Source organism: Gadus chalcogrammus, chromosome 4, assembly GCF_026213295.1.
Source record: "Gadus chalcogrammus isolate NIFS_2021 chromosome 4, NIFS_Gcha_1.0, whole genome shotgun sequence".
NCBI lineage: Eukaryota > Metazoa > Chordata > Actinopteri > Gadiformes > Gadidae > Gadus > Gadus chalcogrammus.
In genome coordinates, this window is record NC_079415.1 from 32,628,837 (window position 1) to 32,648,587 (window position 19,751).

At 44.7% G+C, this 19,751-nt stretch overlaps 1 protein-coding gene across 1 annotated transcript in view; it reads right to left on the reverse strand.

Annotated features, from left to right (window-relative positions):
• Positions 1-310: 310 nt before the first annotated feature.
• The window catches only part of LOC130381188 (peripheral plasma membrane protein CASK-like), a 56,030-nt gene continuing 36,589 nt past the window's right edge, over positions 311-19,751 (reverse strand). Inside the window, exons 12-27 of the mRNA XM_056588653.1 lie at positions 18,840-18,917; positions 18,122-18,202; positions 15,309-15,497; positions 14,083-14,161; positions 13,446-13,531; positions 12,897-12,965; positions 9,742-9,810; positions 8,742-8,777; positions 8,337-8,375; positions 6,299-6,495; positions 5,124-5,239; positions 3,928-4,008; positions 3,330-3,410; positions 2,691-2,893; positions 2,123-2,212; positions 311-487 (exon numbers count right to left, since the gene is read on the reverse strand). Coding sequence (XP_056444628.1) covers positions 311-487; positions 2,123-2,212; positions 2,691-2,893; positions 3,330-3,410; positions 3,928-4,008; positions 5,124-5,239; positions 6,299-6,495; positions 8,337-8,375; positions 8,742-8,777; positions 9,742-9,810; positions 12,897-12,965; positions 13,446-13,531; positions 14,083-14,161; positions 15,309-15,497; positions 18,122-18,202; positions 18,840-18,917 — 1,671 coding nt within the window. The remainder of the gene's footprint in view (positions 488-2,122; positions 2,213-2,690; positions 2,894-3,329; positions 3,411-3,927; positions 4,009-5,123; positions 5,240-6,298; positions 6,496-8,336; positions 8,376-8,741; positions 8,778-9,741; positions 9,811-12,896; positions 12,966-13,445; positions 13,532-14,082; positions 14,162-15,308; positions 15,498-18,121; positions 18,203-18,839; positions 18,918-19,751) is intronic.

A 19,751-nucleotide genomic window follows, 5' to 3' on the forward strand; every position in this document is an offset into this window, starting at 1 on the left:
GGCGGCGGCGGCGGTGGTCACGGTCGTCATGGTCACGGCGTGGCGGTTCTCCGCCGCTCTTGATTCTTCGCCCTGCGTCTTTTTCTCACAACATGTCTATGTACAGAAGCCCCGCCCCTCCGGAGGAGATGACAACCGAAACAAACAAAAACCGAGGATGTAGCCTTGATCACAGAGGGGGGGGCTTCGGGGTGGGGGGGGATCGGAACGGTGAAGCCTCCGACAATGACGGCCGCGAGGTGTGCGTCTCTTTAGTGAGTCGGTCAACGGGGGGGGGGGGGGGGGGGCGTCGTGTCGCGCGTTTCGGCGGCTAGTACACCCAGGACACGGGAACCCACTGAGAGGTGGTGCACACCAGGTCCACAGCCTCCTCCAGCAGGCGGATGGTGTCGTCGATCTCGTTGTTGATGATCGTCTGGTCAAAGTAGTGGGCGTAGGTCTTCTGCAGGGTCTCGGACTCCTTCTGCAGCCTCTGGAGGGAGTCGTCCTGCAGGTTTAGGGGGGGTACAGAGGGTGGTTTAAAGGGCGAGCGTCAAAGGCAAAGTCAGCTTTATTGTCAATTACAACAAATGTTCAAGACAAATATAAGAACCGACATTTTGTTTGTCTCTGACCCACTGTGCATTAAGTATAAAGCATCAAATACAATTTGGGGAATGAAATAAAGTACATAAGTAATATTTACAATACATAAATTCTAAATCGTGCGAAATGGTCTGGGTTAGTGCAAGGTAGGCAAAAACAAAATGGTATGTATAAATAAAGTTTAAAAAGAAAGAAAAAAAGTAAAAGGTCCAGGGATCTTGGGGAAAGATGGGAGGGGGATTCAGAGTCCAGAGTGCGTGGGGGCAGAGGGGAGGGAAGGTAGAGAGGGGAGAGAGTTGATCTTCCGAACAGTCTGGTGGAAAAAAATGTTTGCAAGTCTGATTGATCCTCAGGTGTGTAGGGTGTAGGGCTTTGACTCCAAACTTCGTTATTCGAATATAATTAGAATATCAAAAAATAAATCAAAATTCGAACGAATATTACGCAGCCCTTAATATTTGAACCTGTTATCGGCAGTCCAAGAGGGAAAGACGTCGGAGAACCCGACGCAGTCTATTCATAATATTGTAAGAACCACGGAAAAGGCAGTGAATGAAGTATTGATTAGACAGCGATTTATTAGAAACCTAATGAACCGCAACGCGCAAGACCGGTAACCATAGCAACGCGGTAAACAAACCTCGCGAAGCCCAATCCAGGTCTTACTGAAGGCATTTAATGGTCAAATTATTATTGATAAATATTCGAATATATTTGAATATTAATATTAATAAACAAACAAACTTCGCATATGATTTTTGGGCAAAAGTCAAAGCCCTAGGGGTGTACCTCAGGGCTCTGTTCTCAGTTCCCTATGGTCCTCAATACGTAACACTTGAGCAATGCTACATGTACAATGAAGAACTTTCGGGGAAACTTGGGAGGGAGGACTGGAGAGGATTTTATATATTGAGGACAGTTGCCGTCACAGCAGGGAAGACAATGGGGCTACGTAGGAGTTGCTACGACAACATGTAAATACAAGCTAGTGGGTGGGGGGTTAGCACTACTGGATGAGTACTCACGGGCAGTTTCCTGCACCACCGCGGAATCTAGCGTGTGAAAGAAAAAACACACGAAGGCGTGCCAAAGAGAACGAGACAACGGTGCTTAGAGAACAAACAAGAAGCATGCAAGTGCGGTATGCATCCGAGCAATGACCAACGAAAAACGTCAGGTTACAAACTGCATATTTTAAAGGTGATGAGTTAATATTATACCACCTGGTGTGAGTGAAAATCTGCCTCTTCTCGCATCAAAAGTGGGCGTGGCCACCTAGATGTGTGCTGGATATCCGTCTACCTGTCTACCCAGTGGACTGTAGCAAACGGTGCTCATCTAACCATTATACATCTACGAGGGTACCCCACTTGTGATCTCAGAAGAGGCCGATTTTTTAAACGGCTTGTAACGGCTAATCACACTCACACCTGGTGATATAGAGTTTTTAAATGAATTAGTAAATGAAATTGAGGGAGCAGGCATGGAAAGGAACGACCGGCCTCGAAGCAGAGAGAAATGAGGAAGGTGTACTTGCCTCCACTTCCGTCATGCCGGGTGTGATGTTGGGCGCCGCAATGAATACCACATATGGGGCGAACTCGGCGGTCCTCAGGATCTTCAGCGCCTGGTGGAGAGAGCCGACAATCTGGGAACAGTTCTGTGTGGGGCACCAGGGTTCTCCACTTAGACGATTTGCTCTCACACGCGACAAAACAGAGGTGTGCAAATTCGATTTTTTTTATAATTATAATACACTGGCTATTCGTAAATCCACTCATGACTTACGAACTTGAACATTAACAGAAAATGTGCAAGTTTTCTTTCTCTTTGCAGACTTAAATCTCTTTCCTATTTTTTTTTTATAATCGTTCCATACAGTAAACAGTTCGAAAAAACAACAACAATTCATTCATTGTATTATTTAGTTTACAGTCACGCCATATACTATGTCAAAGACCTTCATCTTGTCGTACAAACTCGTCCAAAACGACCACGCCATGCTGAACATTCAATGACTCCCAAAACCCTTTGGCTTTCCAAGGGACGACGGGTCCCCTTCGACCAAACCCAAACCCCCAGTGACCCCGGTGACCCCAACTGACCTGTGGCTCCACGTCCAGGATGGAGATCATGCCCTGTCCGTGGATCTGGCGGATGGTCTCCAGCCGCGTGCCGTACATGGCGTCCTCGTGGCTGCCGTACTCCAGGTAGTCGTTGTTGCTGATGTCCAGCATCATCTGGTCGTGGGACACAAAGTAGTAGTTCTTCCCGTTCTCCTCGTCCTTCTTGGGGGGCCGGGTGGTGTCTGTGGGGAGGAGATTGCGTTGTGGTTACCTCGCTGGTGGCAGTGGTGGACCGCGTGCTTGGCTACTCGATGGAAAATACCTTACTTAATGATTAAATGTAGCTATAAAGTTTGGCCGTTCATTGACAGAACCATGTTTAAAGTTACTTTACGATGTTCCTGGGTTGAGGGGGCATCTTATTGATATATTGCTATGAGTACTGATTTGAATGGTGCTGTGGACGGATTGAATTTAGCGATGTTAGCGTTGAATTTAGCAACGTTAGCTTTGAATTTAGCCACTTTAGAGACGTTAGCTTTGAATTTAGCAGCTCAAGAGAAGTTAGCTTTGAATTTAGCGACTTTAGCTTTCAATTTAACAACGTTAGCTGCTTGGCTGACGCTTCTCCAGATTTAGGGTGCTAGCTATCGGCGGATGGCGTCTTCCAGGACTTACGAGGAATGGGGTAGGCGAAGCGGTCAGGGTGCTTGGTGATCAGAGTGTTCTTGATGTGCCTCCGGCCGACTCCGTGGGCCCCTGAGCCAAGACATGCGACACCATAACAAGGGTTAGCATCAACACAATAGCTGGAAAAGAATCCTCCTAATCCCAGACGAGCTGTGCGCTAGTTTAGCCAAGCGGCCAATAAGAGGTAATGATCGATTTTAAATCGAACACTTAAGTTACAGTTTATACTAATGTACTTTTCCTTTTTCTTTACAAAACCATTTTCTTCAAGTCATATTATTTACAATTTCAAAACAAAATACATATCAACTAAAAAAAATCAAGGACATTAAGGACATCTAATTTATACGCAGTTTCATTAAAGTGACTTCTTGGCTCCCGCTCTCTGATGACTTCTGTACATGATGTAGTAGGAGAACAAGGCGCACTGAATGACCATGAAGACTATGACAATTTCAAACTCCCGCATTTTCGAAAATTGTTCTCATTCCTTCTCTGAGCTGTCATGGCAGGATTGATTTTATTGTATTTTTTTTCTTTCTGACAAAAACCAGCCTGACCCAGGTGCGTTTCCCACCGTACGTACCCAGCAGAACAAGTGTTTTCCTCCTGAACGACGGCAGTTTGACCACCTCTTCGTACGTCACCAGGTCTAGTTGGTCGAAGACTGTCGGAAGGAAAAGTTGGGGTTTCAGTGGCGTAACAAAAAACGGCTGTTGTTTGAGAATGCAAGTTACGGCAGTGTATTCAACGCTAACGGAAGATAACTGCCTGAATGGCTAGATCACGGTGATATTAGTCAGTTGAAATGTTATAAAATGAATTGTTGATACCAGGAGAACTTACGGGTAAACTTACGCTTTACACTCAACCTACTTGATCAAGTCGGATCAATTAGGTTACAAAAGTGCATGGTCAATAGACCTAATTCTATGCAAATCTGAGCTAATCAATGCTAATCTGACTAGCCTCCTGACTAACTGGTCAATGAGTGCGCTCAATCATGAGGGGGTAACTATTAATCAATGACGAAGGAGGTAGTTGCAATGGCGGAGGAGAGATGAGGATGGGGGAGGGGCATTTGGGGTTAGGGGGCGGGGCTTACAACATATGTGGGTCTGGAGTTACTTACATGCAGCCAAGTCATTGGGTAAGACGACAGCATGGAAGTTTGACAGAGGAAGGGTTAGGGAGGGGTTAATAGAACACACGAGACACACACAATAGAGGCAAACAGTTATAGCTGTTAAAACAACATGAGACGGGTCAATCCGGTCAACAGTTGTTAATTACATCCAGGTTAACACACTTAACAACAGGTACACCTCGTTACCCGCCAACACCTGTTCAGGTTTAAACAGGTGTTTTAAGTGGGCCGAGACAGGACAAAACCTTTTTACCATACTGACACAAACGTGGAATAAGACACACAACAAAGCAGAAGAGAATCCCCCACAGCTCGCTGATGTAGCAGTCTCAACTAAAACTCACGTCTGTGTTCAATTTCAAATGGTCATTCAGAACAGATTTTCTGACCAGCGTTGATTAATTCAATTATTATAAAAAAAATGTATCAAATAAAACCCTGTATGATGTGTAATAATTTCCTTTCAACCTTTATTTTGAAAATCCACTTTGCAAATCACATACTTTCCTTGAAAGTGACATACCGTAGGGGCTACTACTCCAACCAGCAGCTGGTTACCTGTAGTTTGATGCAGGAGCCAAGTTTGTGGATGTGTGTTAGTGTGTGCGTGTGTGTGTGTGCTTGCGCGGGCGTACCTGCGTTGTGCTTGGCCAGGTACTTGTCTTTGTACTGCTTCTTCTTCTTGCCAAACCAGGTGCAGCTCGCCTGCTGCTCCTGCTTGGTTTTCTCCATGGCGATGCACGCCACTCGCCTGCCACACACACACACACGCACACACACACACGCACACGGTAACACACACATACAACAACACCGTTTATTTAAAAAGTCTGGCACTGACCTGTTCATTCTTAATTCTATTCTTACCTCTTTTATTTTTTTTAGATTACATTTCTCCTGTAAAATACTCTGCCTTTGAGTTTCAAGGCCGCTATACTGTAAACTGAAACCATTCGCCTTTCCTAGTCTCATCCACCCCCAACATAGAGGCTTTGATTTGTCAGGTATAATTACACGGAACTTCATCGGCGAAGGCGACGTACATACAGGGACAATTCTAGGCATGTATGACTCCTATTTACAGAGTGCCTCTCGAACCTGCAAGGCTGCCGCGGAATTCCACACAGCGGCGACCGTATGGCTATGAAACGGTGCTTGCTATCCCTGGAATTTAATATAGCCTATATTTATGTGTATGCAGGTGCACAGGCAATTACTGTACACTTTTTTTTAATCAGATTTAATCATAAAATAAAAATAGCTGGATAGTTTACATAACGTTAACGCTGTAGGGAGCGGTATGTGTCAAGACTGGTGATGAGACGATTCGCAACGGCACCTGGACGATGTTTGCCAAAACCACTTGGTTCGGATATTGTAAATAACAGATGTTGAACGAGGGAAAAAATAGTTTCGGGTTCATTTGCAATTTAAGTACCGTAATTGTTTGAGCAGTAACTGCATCGTTTATTAAACCGAGACCAAAATGTAAACCGGAAAAGATCGATTTTGACAGTTGTTAGTAAAGTGAAAGTGAAAGTGAAAGTGAAAGTGAGCAGCCGTGCCACCGCAGCTGCAGAGAGGGAATAGTGAAGAGTAAAGTAATGCAAATGTGAATATGAAAGCGAAAGTGAGGAGCCTTGCCACCGCAGCTGCAGAGAGGCAATAGTGAATAGTAAAGTAATGCAAATGTGAATGTGAAAGTGAAAGTGAGGAGCCTTGCCACCGCAGCTGCAGAGAGGGAATAGTGAATAGTAAAGTAATGCAAATGTGAATGTGAAAGCGAAAGTGAAGCGGCCGTGCCACCCACCACTCCTGCAGCTCCGGAGAGGGAATGAGTCCGGCGGTGGCGTGCTTGGTGTTCTCCAGCTTGCCCTGCCACCAGTTGTGGTCGTCCTTGGAGATGATCTGGATGATGTCGCCCACGCGGAAGCGAATGCCCGCCTCCTTGCACGGGATGAGGTCGTCCTTGGTGGGGTCGTACTCAAACTGGGCACGCACGTAGATCTACGGAAAACAGCGAGGTTGAAACCAAAGAGAGAGGAGAGGGGAGGGGAATATCTTTAGGGAGAGGAGACATTGGTTTGGTCGGGGAAAGGTTCGGTTTGACGGTTCCCAGTTCTGTTTTTTGTTGTCTGTGAGCCTAAGAGGAGAGGAGAGTGCTTTCAACGTGAGTGAAGCTTAACACAATGTTGGTGCGATTCTATGTTTTTCAGATCTATGCAACTGTGTTGTCCGTGAACCTTTCTGTGCATGTCACGTCTGACATAAAGCATTCATTAAACATTCTCTTCTTTCGCCACCATTCTAACAAATTGCATTCCAAAACACATACTGCAGCTATTGCCAAAATAAAAAAAGTAGTGCACTGCGATTTCGGCGCAAAATGGACAGCACGTTCACTCCGGATCGTCAGCCGGGTCTCACTCCCAAGCGCTGAAAACAAGGACAGGAGAACACTGGGGGGGAAAGCGTGAGCCCACGGAGCAACCACAGCCCGGTAGCAGAAGCAAGCGAGTCGGTCAGGAGAGCAGAAGGGCTGAGCCAGGGCCGGGAGTGGGGCCAACCATACACTGAGCGGCTGAACCTCACTTCACCGCTGCCCGAGTCGGAGTCCCTTTCCCACACTATCGCCGCGACTGTGACCACAACCACACCGCCAATGTTGCTACCGCATCGAGCACGTGGCTAACATTACCACATTCATCACCGTCCCCACAATCGCCACTGTGACCACAATCACCACCACCACCATAATTACACACAGCAACACAGGTACTTCTCCTCTTCACGTCTCTGGGAGTTGTTCACCTTCTGTATGAAACCATGGACACCAGAGCGCCGCCCCGGCTCCGGTGAGTCATGAGCTTCACCTCTCTTCGGTGCGAACACCATGAGCCATACGCATATCGAGCCTCGCTATCTACGGCAATCAAGGCAGGACAAAAGTAGGCAAGAAATGCAAACGTACGAAAGCAAACGCAAACACTTACACCAGCGCCGCAATCACAGCCAGACACCACGACCACCATCCAAACACTGTACACCAGCACCAACACCACCACCGCCAACACCACCACCACCACCACCACCACCACAAACACTACCCTCACATCTACTCAACACAAAGCGCTAGCTGTACATTAAAGGTTGGGTATGGAATTCTCTTTTTTGGCAATTTTTGCAAGATTACTTGAAATCCTTATCATAACCCACTTACAGCCACTGAGTTAGAAGTACTGACATGAAAATTAAACAAGTCAATCATCTGTGGAACGGGCAGGGCTCGAAAAACTCCAGCCAATGATTTCCAGAACCACTGAGTGGCATTGGACAGTAAGTACGTCAATCAAACGGTCGTACTGCACTCCCCCTCCCCCGCTCCCCCGCATAACCCCTTTGTGCACGTACTCAAAGCTCGTGACCCAGAGCAAGCTTCTGTTTGTTGTTATCCTGCGGTAGCTACTGGAGCTAGCTAACTAGCTAATCCACATTTGGACCTAGCACTAGAAGACAACCCTAAACTCCAACCTAGCTAGCCTGGCTCGCTCTCGCGCATCTGTGTTCGCGCTCGTGCATGATTGCGCGTCCATGTACTTGGAATGGGTGGAGTCAGAGTCAGCGTTGAAGGAGAGGGGGTAGGACCATTTGAGTTGTGTGTTTTCAGAATCTGCTGCCGTTTAGCAAATCCCATACCCAACCTTTAAGCTGTGCATTAGTTTCAGCTCTAGCTAGCATGGGGTCAGACAAAGCTACGATTAGCAACACATCAAGAACGGGGAACAAAGAGGGCGGGGCCAGGGGGCGGGGTCTAAGCTGGTCATTCCCAGGACGGGAGGCGGTCTTACCTTGATGGACATTTTGTCCTTGATTGGAGGTCTGGAGATCTATTGTAGGTTGGGTGGGGAGGTGGGGGGTGAGATCACCACACACACAAGAGTCATGCAGAAGGAAAGGAAAGAAAGAAAGGAACAAAAGGAAATAAAAAAACGACTTTCTTTGAATGACATGGACCGACTCGGTTGGGGGGCGGAGTCATAAAGGGGGGCGGGGGTGACGACTGGTACTCGCTCTTGATTAGTCGTTGGTCTCGGGAAGACAGGGAGAGGAGTGAGGGCTTGGAGGTGTGTGTGTGTGTGTGTGTGTGTGTGTGTGTGTGTGCGTGTGTGTGTGTGTGTGTGAGACTGTGATAGTGTGTGCGTGTGCGTGCGTGTGCGTGCGCGTGTGTGTGTGTGTGTGTGGGTTGGGCTAACCTGGCGTCCTTTAGGCTGGATGGTCGACGGCAGGTCCTGGAAGAGAAGGCCAAAGAAAAGGTTGCTTGTTTGTTTATTTTTTTGTGGAAACGTTACCATGGAAATGCCATACGTGCTACTATTAACCTTAGGGGTCTTATGAAGTGTACGACGCGCGGTGTAGTTCGTTACGCCGATAAGAGGTTATTAGAAGACAAGTCGCTGCTTGTGTTTCAGTATAATGTTCCGCGGACGATCTAGAGGGAGAGTCCCTAGCTGTGTGCTATTTATAGGGGACCTATTATGCTTTTTTCGACTTTTATGACCTATAAACGTTGTTATAATGATTGATAGTCATGTTTAACCATACTAAAGTGTCAGATAATGACGTACATGCATTTCGACGTGTTCCCTGCAGACAGTCTGGGGGTGGCTGTGCAGAGCGCTAAACACTCGGGACAACGTTTGCGATTCACTTGTTCACATTTCCGGGAAATCATCTAGGCACTCCTGCCGCGTCCCCATATGCCTTCAAGGAAAATAACCAATCACAACGGAGTTGGGTTGGCAGGAGGGGGGCGAGGGGGCGGAGAAGGACGAAACCGAGCGTTGACAGAGAATGCTGAAAGCGCCCAGATGAGAGGAAGAGTTTCCCGAAAATCTACATCGATTCTTGTGTATGGTTAAACATGCCTATCAATCATTAAAACAACGTTTATAGGTCATAAAAGTCGAAAAGCATAATAGGTCCCCTTTAAGCCCGGCCCATCGCATTACTTTAACATCCCATTCAGTCGTTGAGCAGACGCTCAACGACTTCATCAACAACTGCTTTTTTAATACTTGAGTTGTAATAATGTTGAAGTCAAGTTAACAAAAGTTAACTTAAATTTATTTATACATCCTGAAGATATATATCGTATTTCTATTCAATAATCCACAGCGATAGAAATTGATGTGACCATATTTAATAGTGTGTGCATGTGTGCATGTGTCCGTCTGTCTGTATGTGTGTTCATACCAGGATGGAGCTGGTGACGCTGGCGTGTCCATTGGCCGGGGACTGCTGGAACATGTCCGGAGATTCCTTCTGTAATGACACAATGCAAATACACACACACACACACACACACACACACAGAAAAAATCAAAAAACAACTACGGTATTTAATTCTTCATGTGTATGTGTTTATTCAAGCGTGTGTGTGTGTCTCATGCGCGTGTCCAATTCTCGTTTGTTCGGTCTCTATATTGTGCACTATATCATGAACACGATATAGGGAATAGTGAGTGAGTGTATAGAGAACGATTTCGAACACAGCTCTTATGTCCATGCGGGAGACACAAGCAATTCGGAAGAAGATGATGGGTGTGTCGAATAGACACACCCATCGTCATACGAGGGATTGAAATCGTCTTGCCGTCCCTCCCCGTTCTGTGATTGGTTCCCATTCTCAGGCAAAAAATCGGATCCATGGAATCCAGGCTGCATCGCAGCGCGAAATGAAATCGCGCGCAAGGCAGCATGGCTCTGCTGCGTTCGAGTATTCTCTGCGAACCGACTCGGATCTCGGATCTGACGCCACGCCCACACTTCAAGCGTTTAATTATTACGCTCGGTCGTTGGAGGGAAACATGGACGCCACCCGGAAAGCTGTTGTCGCGGTAGCATTGGCAGAGGACCAGGCGCTCCAAAATAAGTAGGCTATAGGCCATAGGCAGAGATACGGACGCAGTAAGGTATTGCAGTAATACGAGTGATTGAAATTGCCATTTAAACCACCAAAGTAGTCCAAGCACAATGAAAACAGTTCATACTTCAAGTCACACTGGGCGCAGCCATCTTGAATTCATATTGAATTTTGCTCGGTCACCACTGAGTTCAACCGAGATGGCGAGTTCGCCGTCCGAGGAAAAGGGGCGTGTTTGTGCGTGTCGCTAGGCAACGTCCTCGGACCTCCGAGACGGATGGATATAAAAACGCAGCCAGGCAATTTCGGATGCGGGACACGTTCAGAATTCCATTCATAAATTAACAGACGTGAATTGTCTGGCTGGCTGAAATTGGAGAGGGGTTCTGGGAGTGTCCATGCTCCATGGTAAGATTTGTGTTACCAACGAGAGAGAGGTATGATCAGTTAAGCATGACGAAGGAGAAGTGTATGGAAGTAAATCTGTGCCATCGGATTTTGAAAATAAAAAGCCATTGAATTCTAAGCACTGAATATTTCTGCATTGAAATAACGTATCTGGATTTGAATTTCATCGTAATCAACGTCCCCACGTTGAAATTTTTAACGTTGAATATTTGATTTTGAATTTTTAACATTGAAACATAAAGCTGAAAAGGAGTTCAATATATATATATATATATATATATATATATATATACACATATATATAAATGGTAAGGTGAGTTATAATATATAATTGGTGAGTTATAATATATCTGTGAGTTATAATATATAATTGGTAATAGCACCGAAGCCGTAGTAGACAGAGTGACAGATTGCCTGAATTGCCGTCAGCACCAAGATTCTAAATGCCTCAAAATTCGAAGCAACAGGGTGTTTCACATAGGGGTTGTAATACTCATAAAAGTAGGAGAAAAAATTATGCGCTAGACAACCCTTTATTGTTGTAAATCAATTCTATGAGGTCAAACAAATTAAATAATTATCAGTAAAAAATTGCATAATAGGGCCCCTATTCGTGATGTCGAGTTTTTTTAAAGTAGTTCACAAGCGTGCAATAATTTGCAGTGTAAGAAATCTGAGAATATAGTCAGCATTCAGATTTCTCAGAATTCTCTGACACTGCAAATTAAAGCGCTACTACTAGCAAACTACTTTCAGCCTAATTGGAGAGAACTTCCTTAAATTAACCTTTAATGTTAGATTTGCATGAACGCTTTTGTGTGAATTAGTTTGTTCCTCTTTCATGGAAGCCGGAAGTGAGAGATTCCTGGGGCGTGCCCCACGAATTCAACCCATGCACACGTTCCCACGCCACACTTCGTATTTCTCACGCAGAGAAATTACCAGGATAGCGCCCACCAATTTGGGCCGCTATTTAACAGTGTTACAGGTAGGAATCAAATGTGTTTCCCGTTCGTAGGGTAACCAGACGTCCTCTTTTGCCCGGACATGCCCTCTTTTTGAGACACTTTTAAAAAATGTTTTGCGGAATTTCAAAATCGGCCAGGATTTTATTAAAGCCTTATATGTTCACATTGAATTTGCATTGCGTTTCTCTGGGTCGTTCACAAACTAGTTAGGCTACGCCCTCCCCTACTCAGTTCTGTTCGTTTTGCATTGGTGGAATTGAGTAGGGGGAGTGGTTAAGAAGAGCCTTCAGATTGGACGGTTTGACTTACTCAGTTACCGTCGTGTTTTCTATTTATTTTTTTACCATTATTGTTTAATAGGGACAAACATTAACACATTTCTACTACAGGGGATTGATAATGTTCTATCTAGACTATTGAACAGAAAGAAACACTTGGTCATACTTTACACACTTTACCACAGCATTGGCTTAATGCCACAGATATATTTTCAGCATTGGACTGAATGCCACATAAATATATAATTATGTTTTTTGCACGTTTGCAACGTTTAAAAGTTCAGGGTATAAAGTTCAAGTATATGCCTCTACTTGTATTGCTTAAGCCAATAGCTTTTTGAGGCATTGTTTTTTCTGAAATTTAGTGTTAAGGCCCAATAATGCTTTCTATCATACGTTAGTTACCAGGTCCGTGGACAAATTTGTATGCAGTCACATGTAAATAACATGTTATGATGTTGTATGCGGTAAGAGTGTAACGTTTTCAACTCAGTTCCTTGGAAGAACCTACTTACAGAAAAAATCACTTCTGAGGGATTTTTTTTTTATGGAAAACACTTTTCTTATCTATTGTTACTATTATATTGTTTAAAATGTATGCATATATAAAAAATATATATAGCGTATAAAAAGTCTTGTGCGTGTGTATTGTTGTGTGTGTATGTTTGTTTGTATGTGTGTGTTTATATGTGTGTGTGTGTGTGTGCATGCGTGTGTGTGTATGTTTGTATGTGTGTATTTATGTGTGTGTGTGTGTGTGTGTGTGTGTTTATATGTGTGTGTGTCTGTGTGTTTGCATGCGTGTGCATGAGTGTGTGTGAGAGTGCTCACCTCACAGGACATTGACTGTGAGCGGTAGCTGGGAACGATCTTGAAGGTGATGCTTCCTCGCATCTCCCTCTGCAGGGAGAACAACCATTCACTTCAGTTACGTACAGAGCTGTGTGTTCCCCTGGAGGACCACTAGAGGGCGCAGGAAATGGCTTTCCAGAATACATCCAAAAAAATGTTCATTGTTTACCTTGATTTGAAATACCTTGATTTTGAAATAATAATATTTGAAATACAACTGGTCTTAGTATGTATGGATCTTGCATTTTCTTTGGGCACATGTTGTCTTGTAAAGTACCTTATACAAACGTAAAGTACTATTATTATCATTATTATTATAAATATTATCATTATATTAATAAATGAAGGTTTTCTTTGAAGTAAGCAATATCATTTAATTGAGTGTCTCATTTTAAATGATAGAGGGTCACGATTGGCTGGATTAGTCAATTAGGCCGTCATGTGATTGGCTGGATAAGTAAATCAGGCCGTCGTGTGATTGGCTGAATAATTGAGGTGGCCGTCCTGTGATTGGTTGGGCGGACGTACAAGCATCTTCTGGAGCTGTTCGACAGTCTGATTGGCCACGCTGATGGCGTTGATCTCTCGTATCTCGTCTCCGATGTGCAGGGTCCCTGAGGGGGGAAGGGGGGGGGGGAGACATTGTGAGGGGCGGGGGAGACATGTGAGTGACAGTTTGACAGTTGGACCGTTTTAACCCAGACATGTACTTACTGTTTGAACGCAACAGTTGGTGGAGACACATACTACTCTTTTCAAATCCACTGTGCCAAAAACGTTAAAGTTTAACTATGGTAATGTAAAGACTATAAACTGCTCCAAATATTCCATTGATATTCACATTTCGTTTACATCCAGGGCATTCGGCCCTGGATGAAAAGCGGCATTCGCCGCTTTTATCCAAAGCGACTTCCAATAAGAACATTTGTCAGAAGAAAGAGAAGAAACAACAATATATCGCTGTCGGTTCAGTAAGGATGTTCACAGAACCAAGTGCCAAGCACTAACAATCACTAAGTTAACCAATTCCCGTTCATAATATACATCAGTTTTTATCTATAATATTTTATTCATTAAATTTGACTTTGGAGAGGTATCCGATGTGAGCGTAGCCAACAGTGATGTGTACGGACGGTGTCGATAAAGTTTGAATTGAAGACGTTACCTTGCCGATGGATCATGCCGCCGTGCATGATGCGGGCCACGATGCAGTGGTTCAGGTCGTTCATCTTCAGAGTGATGCCCTGGAGGGAAGAGACGCGGAGAAAAGAGCACGAATCCTCATTGTTAAAAGGGAGACCACAGGTCGATGTGACACAATCATACGTGGAACAGCTGTAGCTGCCCAGGGTCGCGCCTTTGTGTCGATGGAAGACACACACACACACACACACATGCACACACAAACACACCTGATGCCTATTCTGCAGACTTTATTTTTGGTTAATTCAAGGGTTAGGGTTAGGGTTAGCATTTTGCTTCAATTGTTGACGGTCATGTATGATTGTCCATGTGGGTGTGTGTTTATATGTGTGTGTGTGTGTGTGTGTGTGTGTATGTCCATGATTGTGTGTGTGTGTGTGTGTGTGTGTGTGTGTGTGCATGTATGTCCATGTGGTTGTGTGAGTCTGTGTGTGTGCGTGTAAGTCCGTGTTGATGTGTATGTGGGTGTGTGTATGAGTATGTGCACACGGGCGAGCATTTGTCCATGTGTACATACTAGAGCTGTCAGTTAAACGCGTTATTAACGGCGTTAACGTAAACCAAATTTAACGGCGTTAAAAAATTTATCGCGCGATTAACGCAATTATTTTTTCCTTTCTCTTTTTTCTTTGGCTCAAAAGAAAGGAGCAGTAGCCTGACTGCTATGTTCGAATGACATTTGTCCAAAGCAGTCGTTTAATTGCACTATAGGCTCTTTTTTTGTATCGTCCTGTTTTGATCAGTGTATATGCCAATGTTGTTATCAATAAAAAATCATTTGCACAAGGCAAGCCGATGCACTTCACTATGTTGATAGGAGAATTAAAATGAGAAGAATTATGGGACAAAAAAATCAAGGGATATTTAGCATAGAAAAATAATTTGCGATTAATCGCGATTAATTAGAGTTAACTATGACATTAATGCGATTAATCACGATTAAATATTTTAATCGCTTGACAGCTCTAGTATATACATGTGTGTGTGTGTGTATATGTGTGAGTGTGTCCATGTTGGTGTGTGTGTGCGCTTCTATGTATACGTGCATGTGCATGTTCATGTGTATGCGTGCGAATATCCATGTGTGCATGCGTGTGTGTGTGCGTGCATTTGCCTATGAGTGAGTGTGTGTGTATGTCCAAATGTTTATGTGAGTGTGTGAGTGTGTGTGTGTCTGGTGGTGCTCACCATGGGCTCGTCTGTGTTCTTCTGGAACTGCACCAGGCGGACGCGGGTCACGTTCTCCAGGTCCATGTCTCCGGCGGCGCTCTCCGGGGAGTCTCCGTTGAGGTAGGGCGAGGTGGGCGGGGGCGTGACCCTCAGGGCGTCGTCGCTGTACACCTCGTGGGCCACCACATCGTGGGTCTGGAGCAGCGCCTGAACTCGCAGCGTAGTCATGGAGACGGGGAAAGGGCCGGGCAGGGCCGGGGGGAGAAGACAACGGACGGGTTAGAAGTGTCAAAATAAACCAAGGGTTAGAAGTGTAAAACAAACCAAGGGTGTGAAGTGTAAAAACAAACCAAGGGTTAGAAGTGTAAAACAAACCAAGGGTTAGAAGTGTAAAACAAACCAAGGGTTAGAGGTGTAAAAACAAACCAAGGGTTAGAAGTGTAAAAACAAACCAAGGGTTAGAAGTATAAAACAAACTAAGGGTTAGAAGTGTAAAAACAAACCAAGGGTTAGAAGTGTAAAACAAACCAAGGGTTAGAAGTGTAAAACAAACCAAGGGTTAGAGGTGTAAAAACAAACCAAGGGTTAGAAGTGTAAAAACAAACCAAGGGTTAGAAGTGTAAAACAAACAAACCAAGGGTTAGAAGTGTAAAACAAACCAAGGGTTAGAAGTGTAAAACAAACCAAGGGTTAGCAGTGTAAAACAAACCAAGGGTTAGAAGTAAATAAAAAACCAAGGGTTAGAAGTGAAAAACAAACAAAGGGTTTGAAGTGTAAAGAAATAGGGCTGTCAATCGATTAAACTATTGAATCACAATTAATCGCATGATTGCCCTTAGTTAATCGCGATTAATCACAAATTAATCAGAATTTATTTATTTCAAATAAACAAATAAAAAAAAGGGTATAGAAATATAAAGGTTTAAAATGAACAGAGTTTAAAGTGCAAAAAGAGTTTAAAGTGCAAAAAGAGTATAAAGTGCACAGAGAGTTTAAAGTACACAATGAGTATAAAGTGCACAAAGAGTTTAAATTGCACAAAGCAAACCAAGGGTGAAAAATACAGAAATAGAGCCAGAGAGGAGCTAGAGAGAGCATGGCTTACACTAATCCTATTTAGACCACTACTGATCGTGTCTGAAGCACCGAGACACCTCACACTCACCCACCTTTAAAAGAAGAGACACTCAAATGTGTTCCCTGAGTACTGTACACATGGGGGAAGCGGGGAAGTCGGATAGGAAGTTGAACGCATGCTGCATGTGGTGTTGTGTTGCCGTATCGGTCAACCATGACACCATGCTAACACGCTAAACTAGCTGTGGTTAAGTTAGCCTCTAAGCATGGATGATTGGTCAATTATTTCCGTGACACCCAGCACCGAAAGGAAAAAACATAATAAAACATAAAATAAAAAATAATATCTCAAGACTTAACACAGCCATCAAGTCAGAATTTATGCTACAAACGCTAAAGTTTAACATTTTACGCTTCGTACTCGAGTCCACTGCATAGAACTTTCATCCTCAACGTTTAACGCAAAATATCGTTACGGATGAAAACTAACAGCCGTTAAGACAACAAAACCATGAAACACAATTTGTGCAGTATACCTGTGTGCCAGTGTCTCCTAGCGGTGTCAACACCTATCGTGCACTACATCGGAAGTACATTCCCAGGGTTCCTTGTGTGGTCCGTCCCTCGCTCCCTGTACTTCCTGTTAAACTGCTCAGTTACCATGTCGACGGCAAGGAGAGTTCAACAACCGAAACACGCGCATAAAAATAAACTGGATTAAAAGGGGAAACGTGTAAGAACGATTGTTCTGTCGATCTTTCTGTTCCCTCTTTCTCTGTCCTGATATTTATAATGTCGCCGCGTACTTATCTCTGCTGCTTAGACGGCAGAGACCGAGAGAGAGAGTGAAAGAGAGAGAGTGTGTGAGGGTAGGAGGGTGTGCGGTCTGAAAAGTCCTTAATAAGCTTTGTGTGAGAAGTAAGGTGCAGGCAGACACACTCAAAGACCCTGCACGAGTCAGGGCTGGGCGATATGGACCAAAAGTCACATCTCGACATCTTCAAGCAGAATATCGATATAAGATAAATATAAGGGGATATTTGTTGACGCAATAACATAGTTGCCTTTGCCGCGCTCCAACCTGTCATTCCACATCGGTGGCGCCGCTGTGCTCTCGTTTCCAGCCTGCCTGCGTCGCTGGGCTTACGAAATAGCAGGCGGCAGTCACGGTATCGAAACTGCTGTTTTTTATTTGGATAAAATACGCTGTACTTTCAACGCAGATTAATCCACATCGGTGTTAACGATAGCGTCTCGCTCCATATCATATTCATATCGCCCAGCCCTAGCGCGTGTGTGTGTCCGTGTGTTGGTGCGTCTGTCTGTGTGTGTGTGTGTGTGTGTGTGTCCGTCTTAGTGTGTGTTTGTCCATGTTTGTTGGTTTTTGGTGTGTGTCCATGTGTGCATTTGAGTGTGTGTTTGTGTGTGTGTGTATATTTGTGTGTGTGTGTGTGTGTGTGTGTGTGTGTGTGTGTGTGTGTGTGTGTGTGTGTGATTGTGTGTGTGTGTGTGTGTCCGTGTGTTGGTGCGTCTGTCTGTCTGTCTGTGTGTCTGTATCTGTGTGTGTGTGTGTGTGTCCATCTTAGTGTGTGTTTGTCCATGTTTGTTGGTGTGTGTCCGAGTGCATATCTGTGTTTGTGAGTGCATATCTGTGTGTGTGTGTGTGTGTGTGTGTGTGTGTGTGTGTGTGTGTGTGTGTGTGTGTGTGTGTGTGTGTGTGTGTGTGTGTGTGTGTGTGTGTGTGTGTGTCCCACCATGAAGTGTGGCTGGGTGAGGATTCTTCTCAGCTCCCTAGCCTCCAGGTTCTCTGGGTAACAGGAGATGGTCTCTAGAACCTGGGAGAGAGAGATAGAGAGACATAGAGGGAGGGAGAGAGAGAGAGAGGTAGAGAGACATAGAGGGAGGGAGAGAGAGAGAGGTAGAGACATAGAGGGAGGGAGAGAGAGAGAGAGAGGTAGAGACATAGAGGGAGGGAGAGAGAGAGAGGTAGAGAGACATAGAGGGAGGGAGAGAGAGAGAGAGGTAGAGAGACATAGAGGGAGGGAGAGAGAGAGGTTGAGCGACATAGAGGGAGGGAGAGAGAGAGAGGTAGAGAGACATAGAGTGAGGGAGAGAGAGAGGAGAGACATAAAGACACATACACCAATGACAGAGAGAGAGAGAGAGAGAGAGAGAGAGAGAGAGAGAGAGAGAGAGAGAGAGACGGAGAGAGAGAGAGAGAGAGAGAGACGGAGAGAGAGAAAACATGGGAGAGTGATTTGGGGTGAAAAAAAGTCCTTAATAATCTTGAAAGTAGTACAAATAAAATTTTTACTGAATAATAATAATAATAATTCAATGGAAAGGAAAATGCTAATCGACTGTTATTAGTTTGCGAATGGCTCTATGAGTTCAGAGCATCAACCAGGGGTTCCTTAGCGATGGGCGGGAATGGATGCGGTTGCCGTGGCGACGCGTGTCAGCGACCCTCACCTCCTTGGCTCTCTGCACGCTGTCGCTGGGGGGGTTCCTGATCTGGGGGGAGGACCGCGTGTTGATCTTATCATAGAGCTGGGGGGGGGCGGGGGGGGAGGGAGAGAGAGAGAGAGAATTCAATTGGATCAATGTTAATTTAAATTAGATTAAAATTGAATTGAATTGAGACCAACGAAGAAAGGAGGATCAATAAATACATTTGGAGTCTGTATTGAGAGAAATGGTGTCCTTATTGAGGTAGTAGTATGGTGTGTAGATATATATCAACAGCAAAAATGTTTTACATCTTTACATTTATCTCAAGTGTGTGTGTTGGTGTGTGTTTGTGTGGGTTCGTTCAGCACCAATCTTCTTGTGTTTCCAGCTTGGTTAGTCGACAATTTCTATTATGGTTGTGACATTAGAGATTTCACACATCTGCATCTCTGCTTGCGACACATCTTGTTTGTGACAAATCTTATTTTTTCCACAAGAGTGTGTGCGCGCGTGTGTCACGTGTGCGTGTGTTAGAATGATTATGTAACTGTGGTGACATCGCTTTTTTGTTTTGAACCTCAACTTCATATTGCATGTTAGTCAGCAAAGTGTGCGTGGGTGAGATAACCATTGGGAGTGCATGTACGTGTGTTTGTGTGTGTGTGTGTGTGTGTACGTGAGTGCATGCGAGAGTGTGTGTGCGCATGTGTGTGCGGCCGGGGGGGGCTAGTGTGTGGGCGCATTCGCGTGTGTGTGTCTGTGTATGTCTGAGTACGTGTCTTTACACCCGTGTACGTGTGTGTGTTTCTGTGTGAGTGTGTTTCCTTATGTCTATAATCACATTTTGTTGTTTGTGTTGCTGGCTTAGTGTGTGTGTGTGTGTGGCTGTGTGTGTGTGTGTGTGTCTGAGGGTGTGTCTGAGTGTGCGTGTGT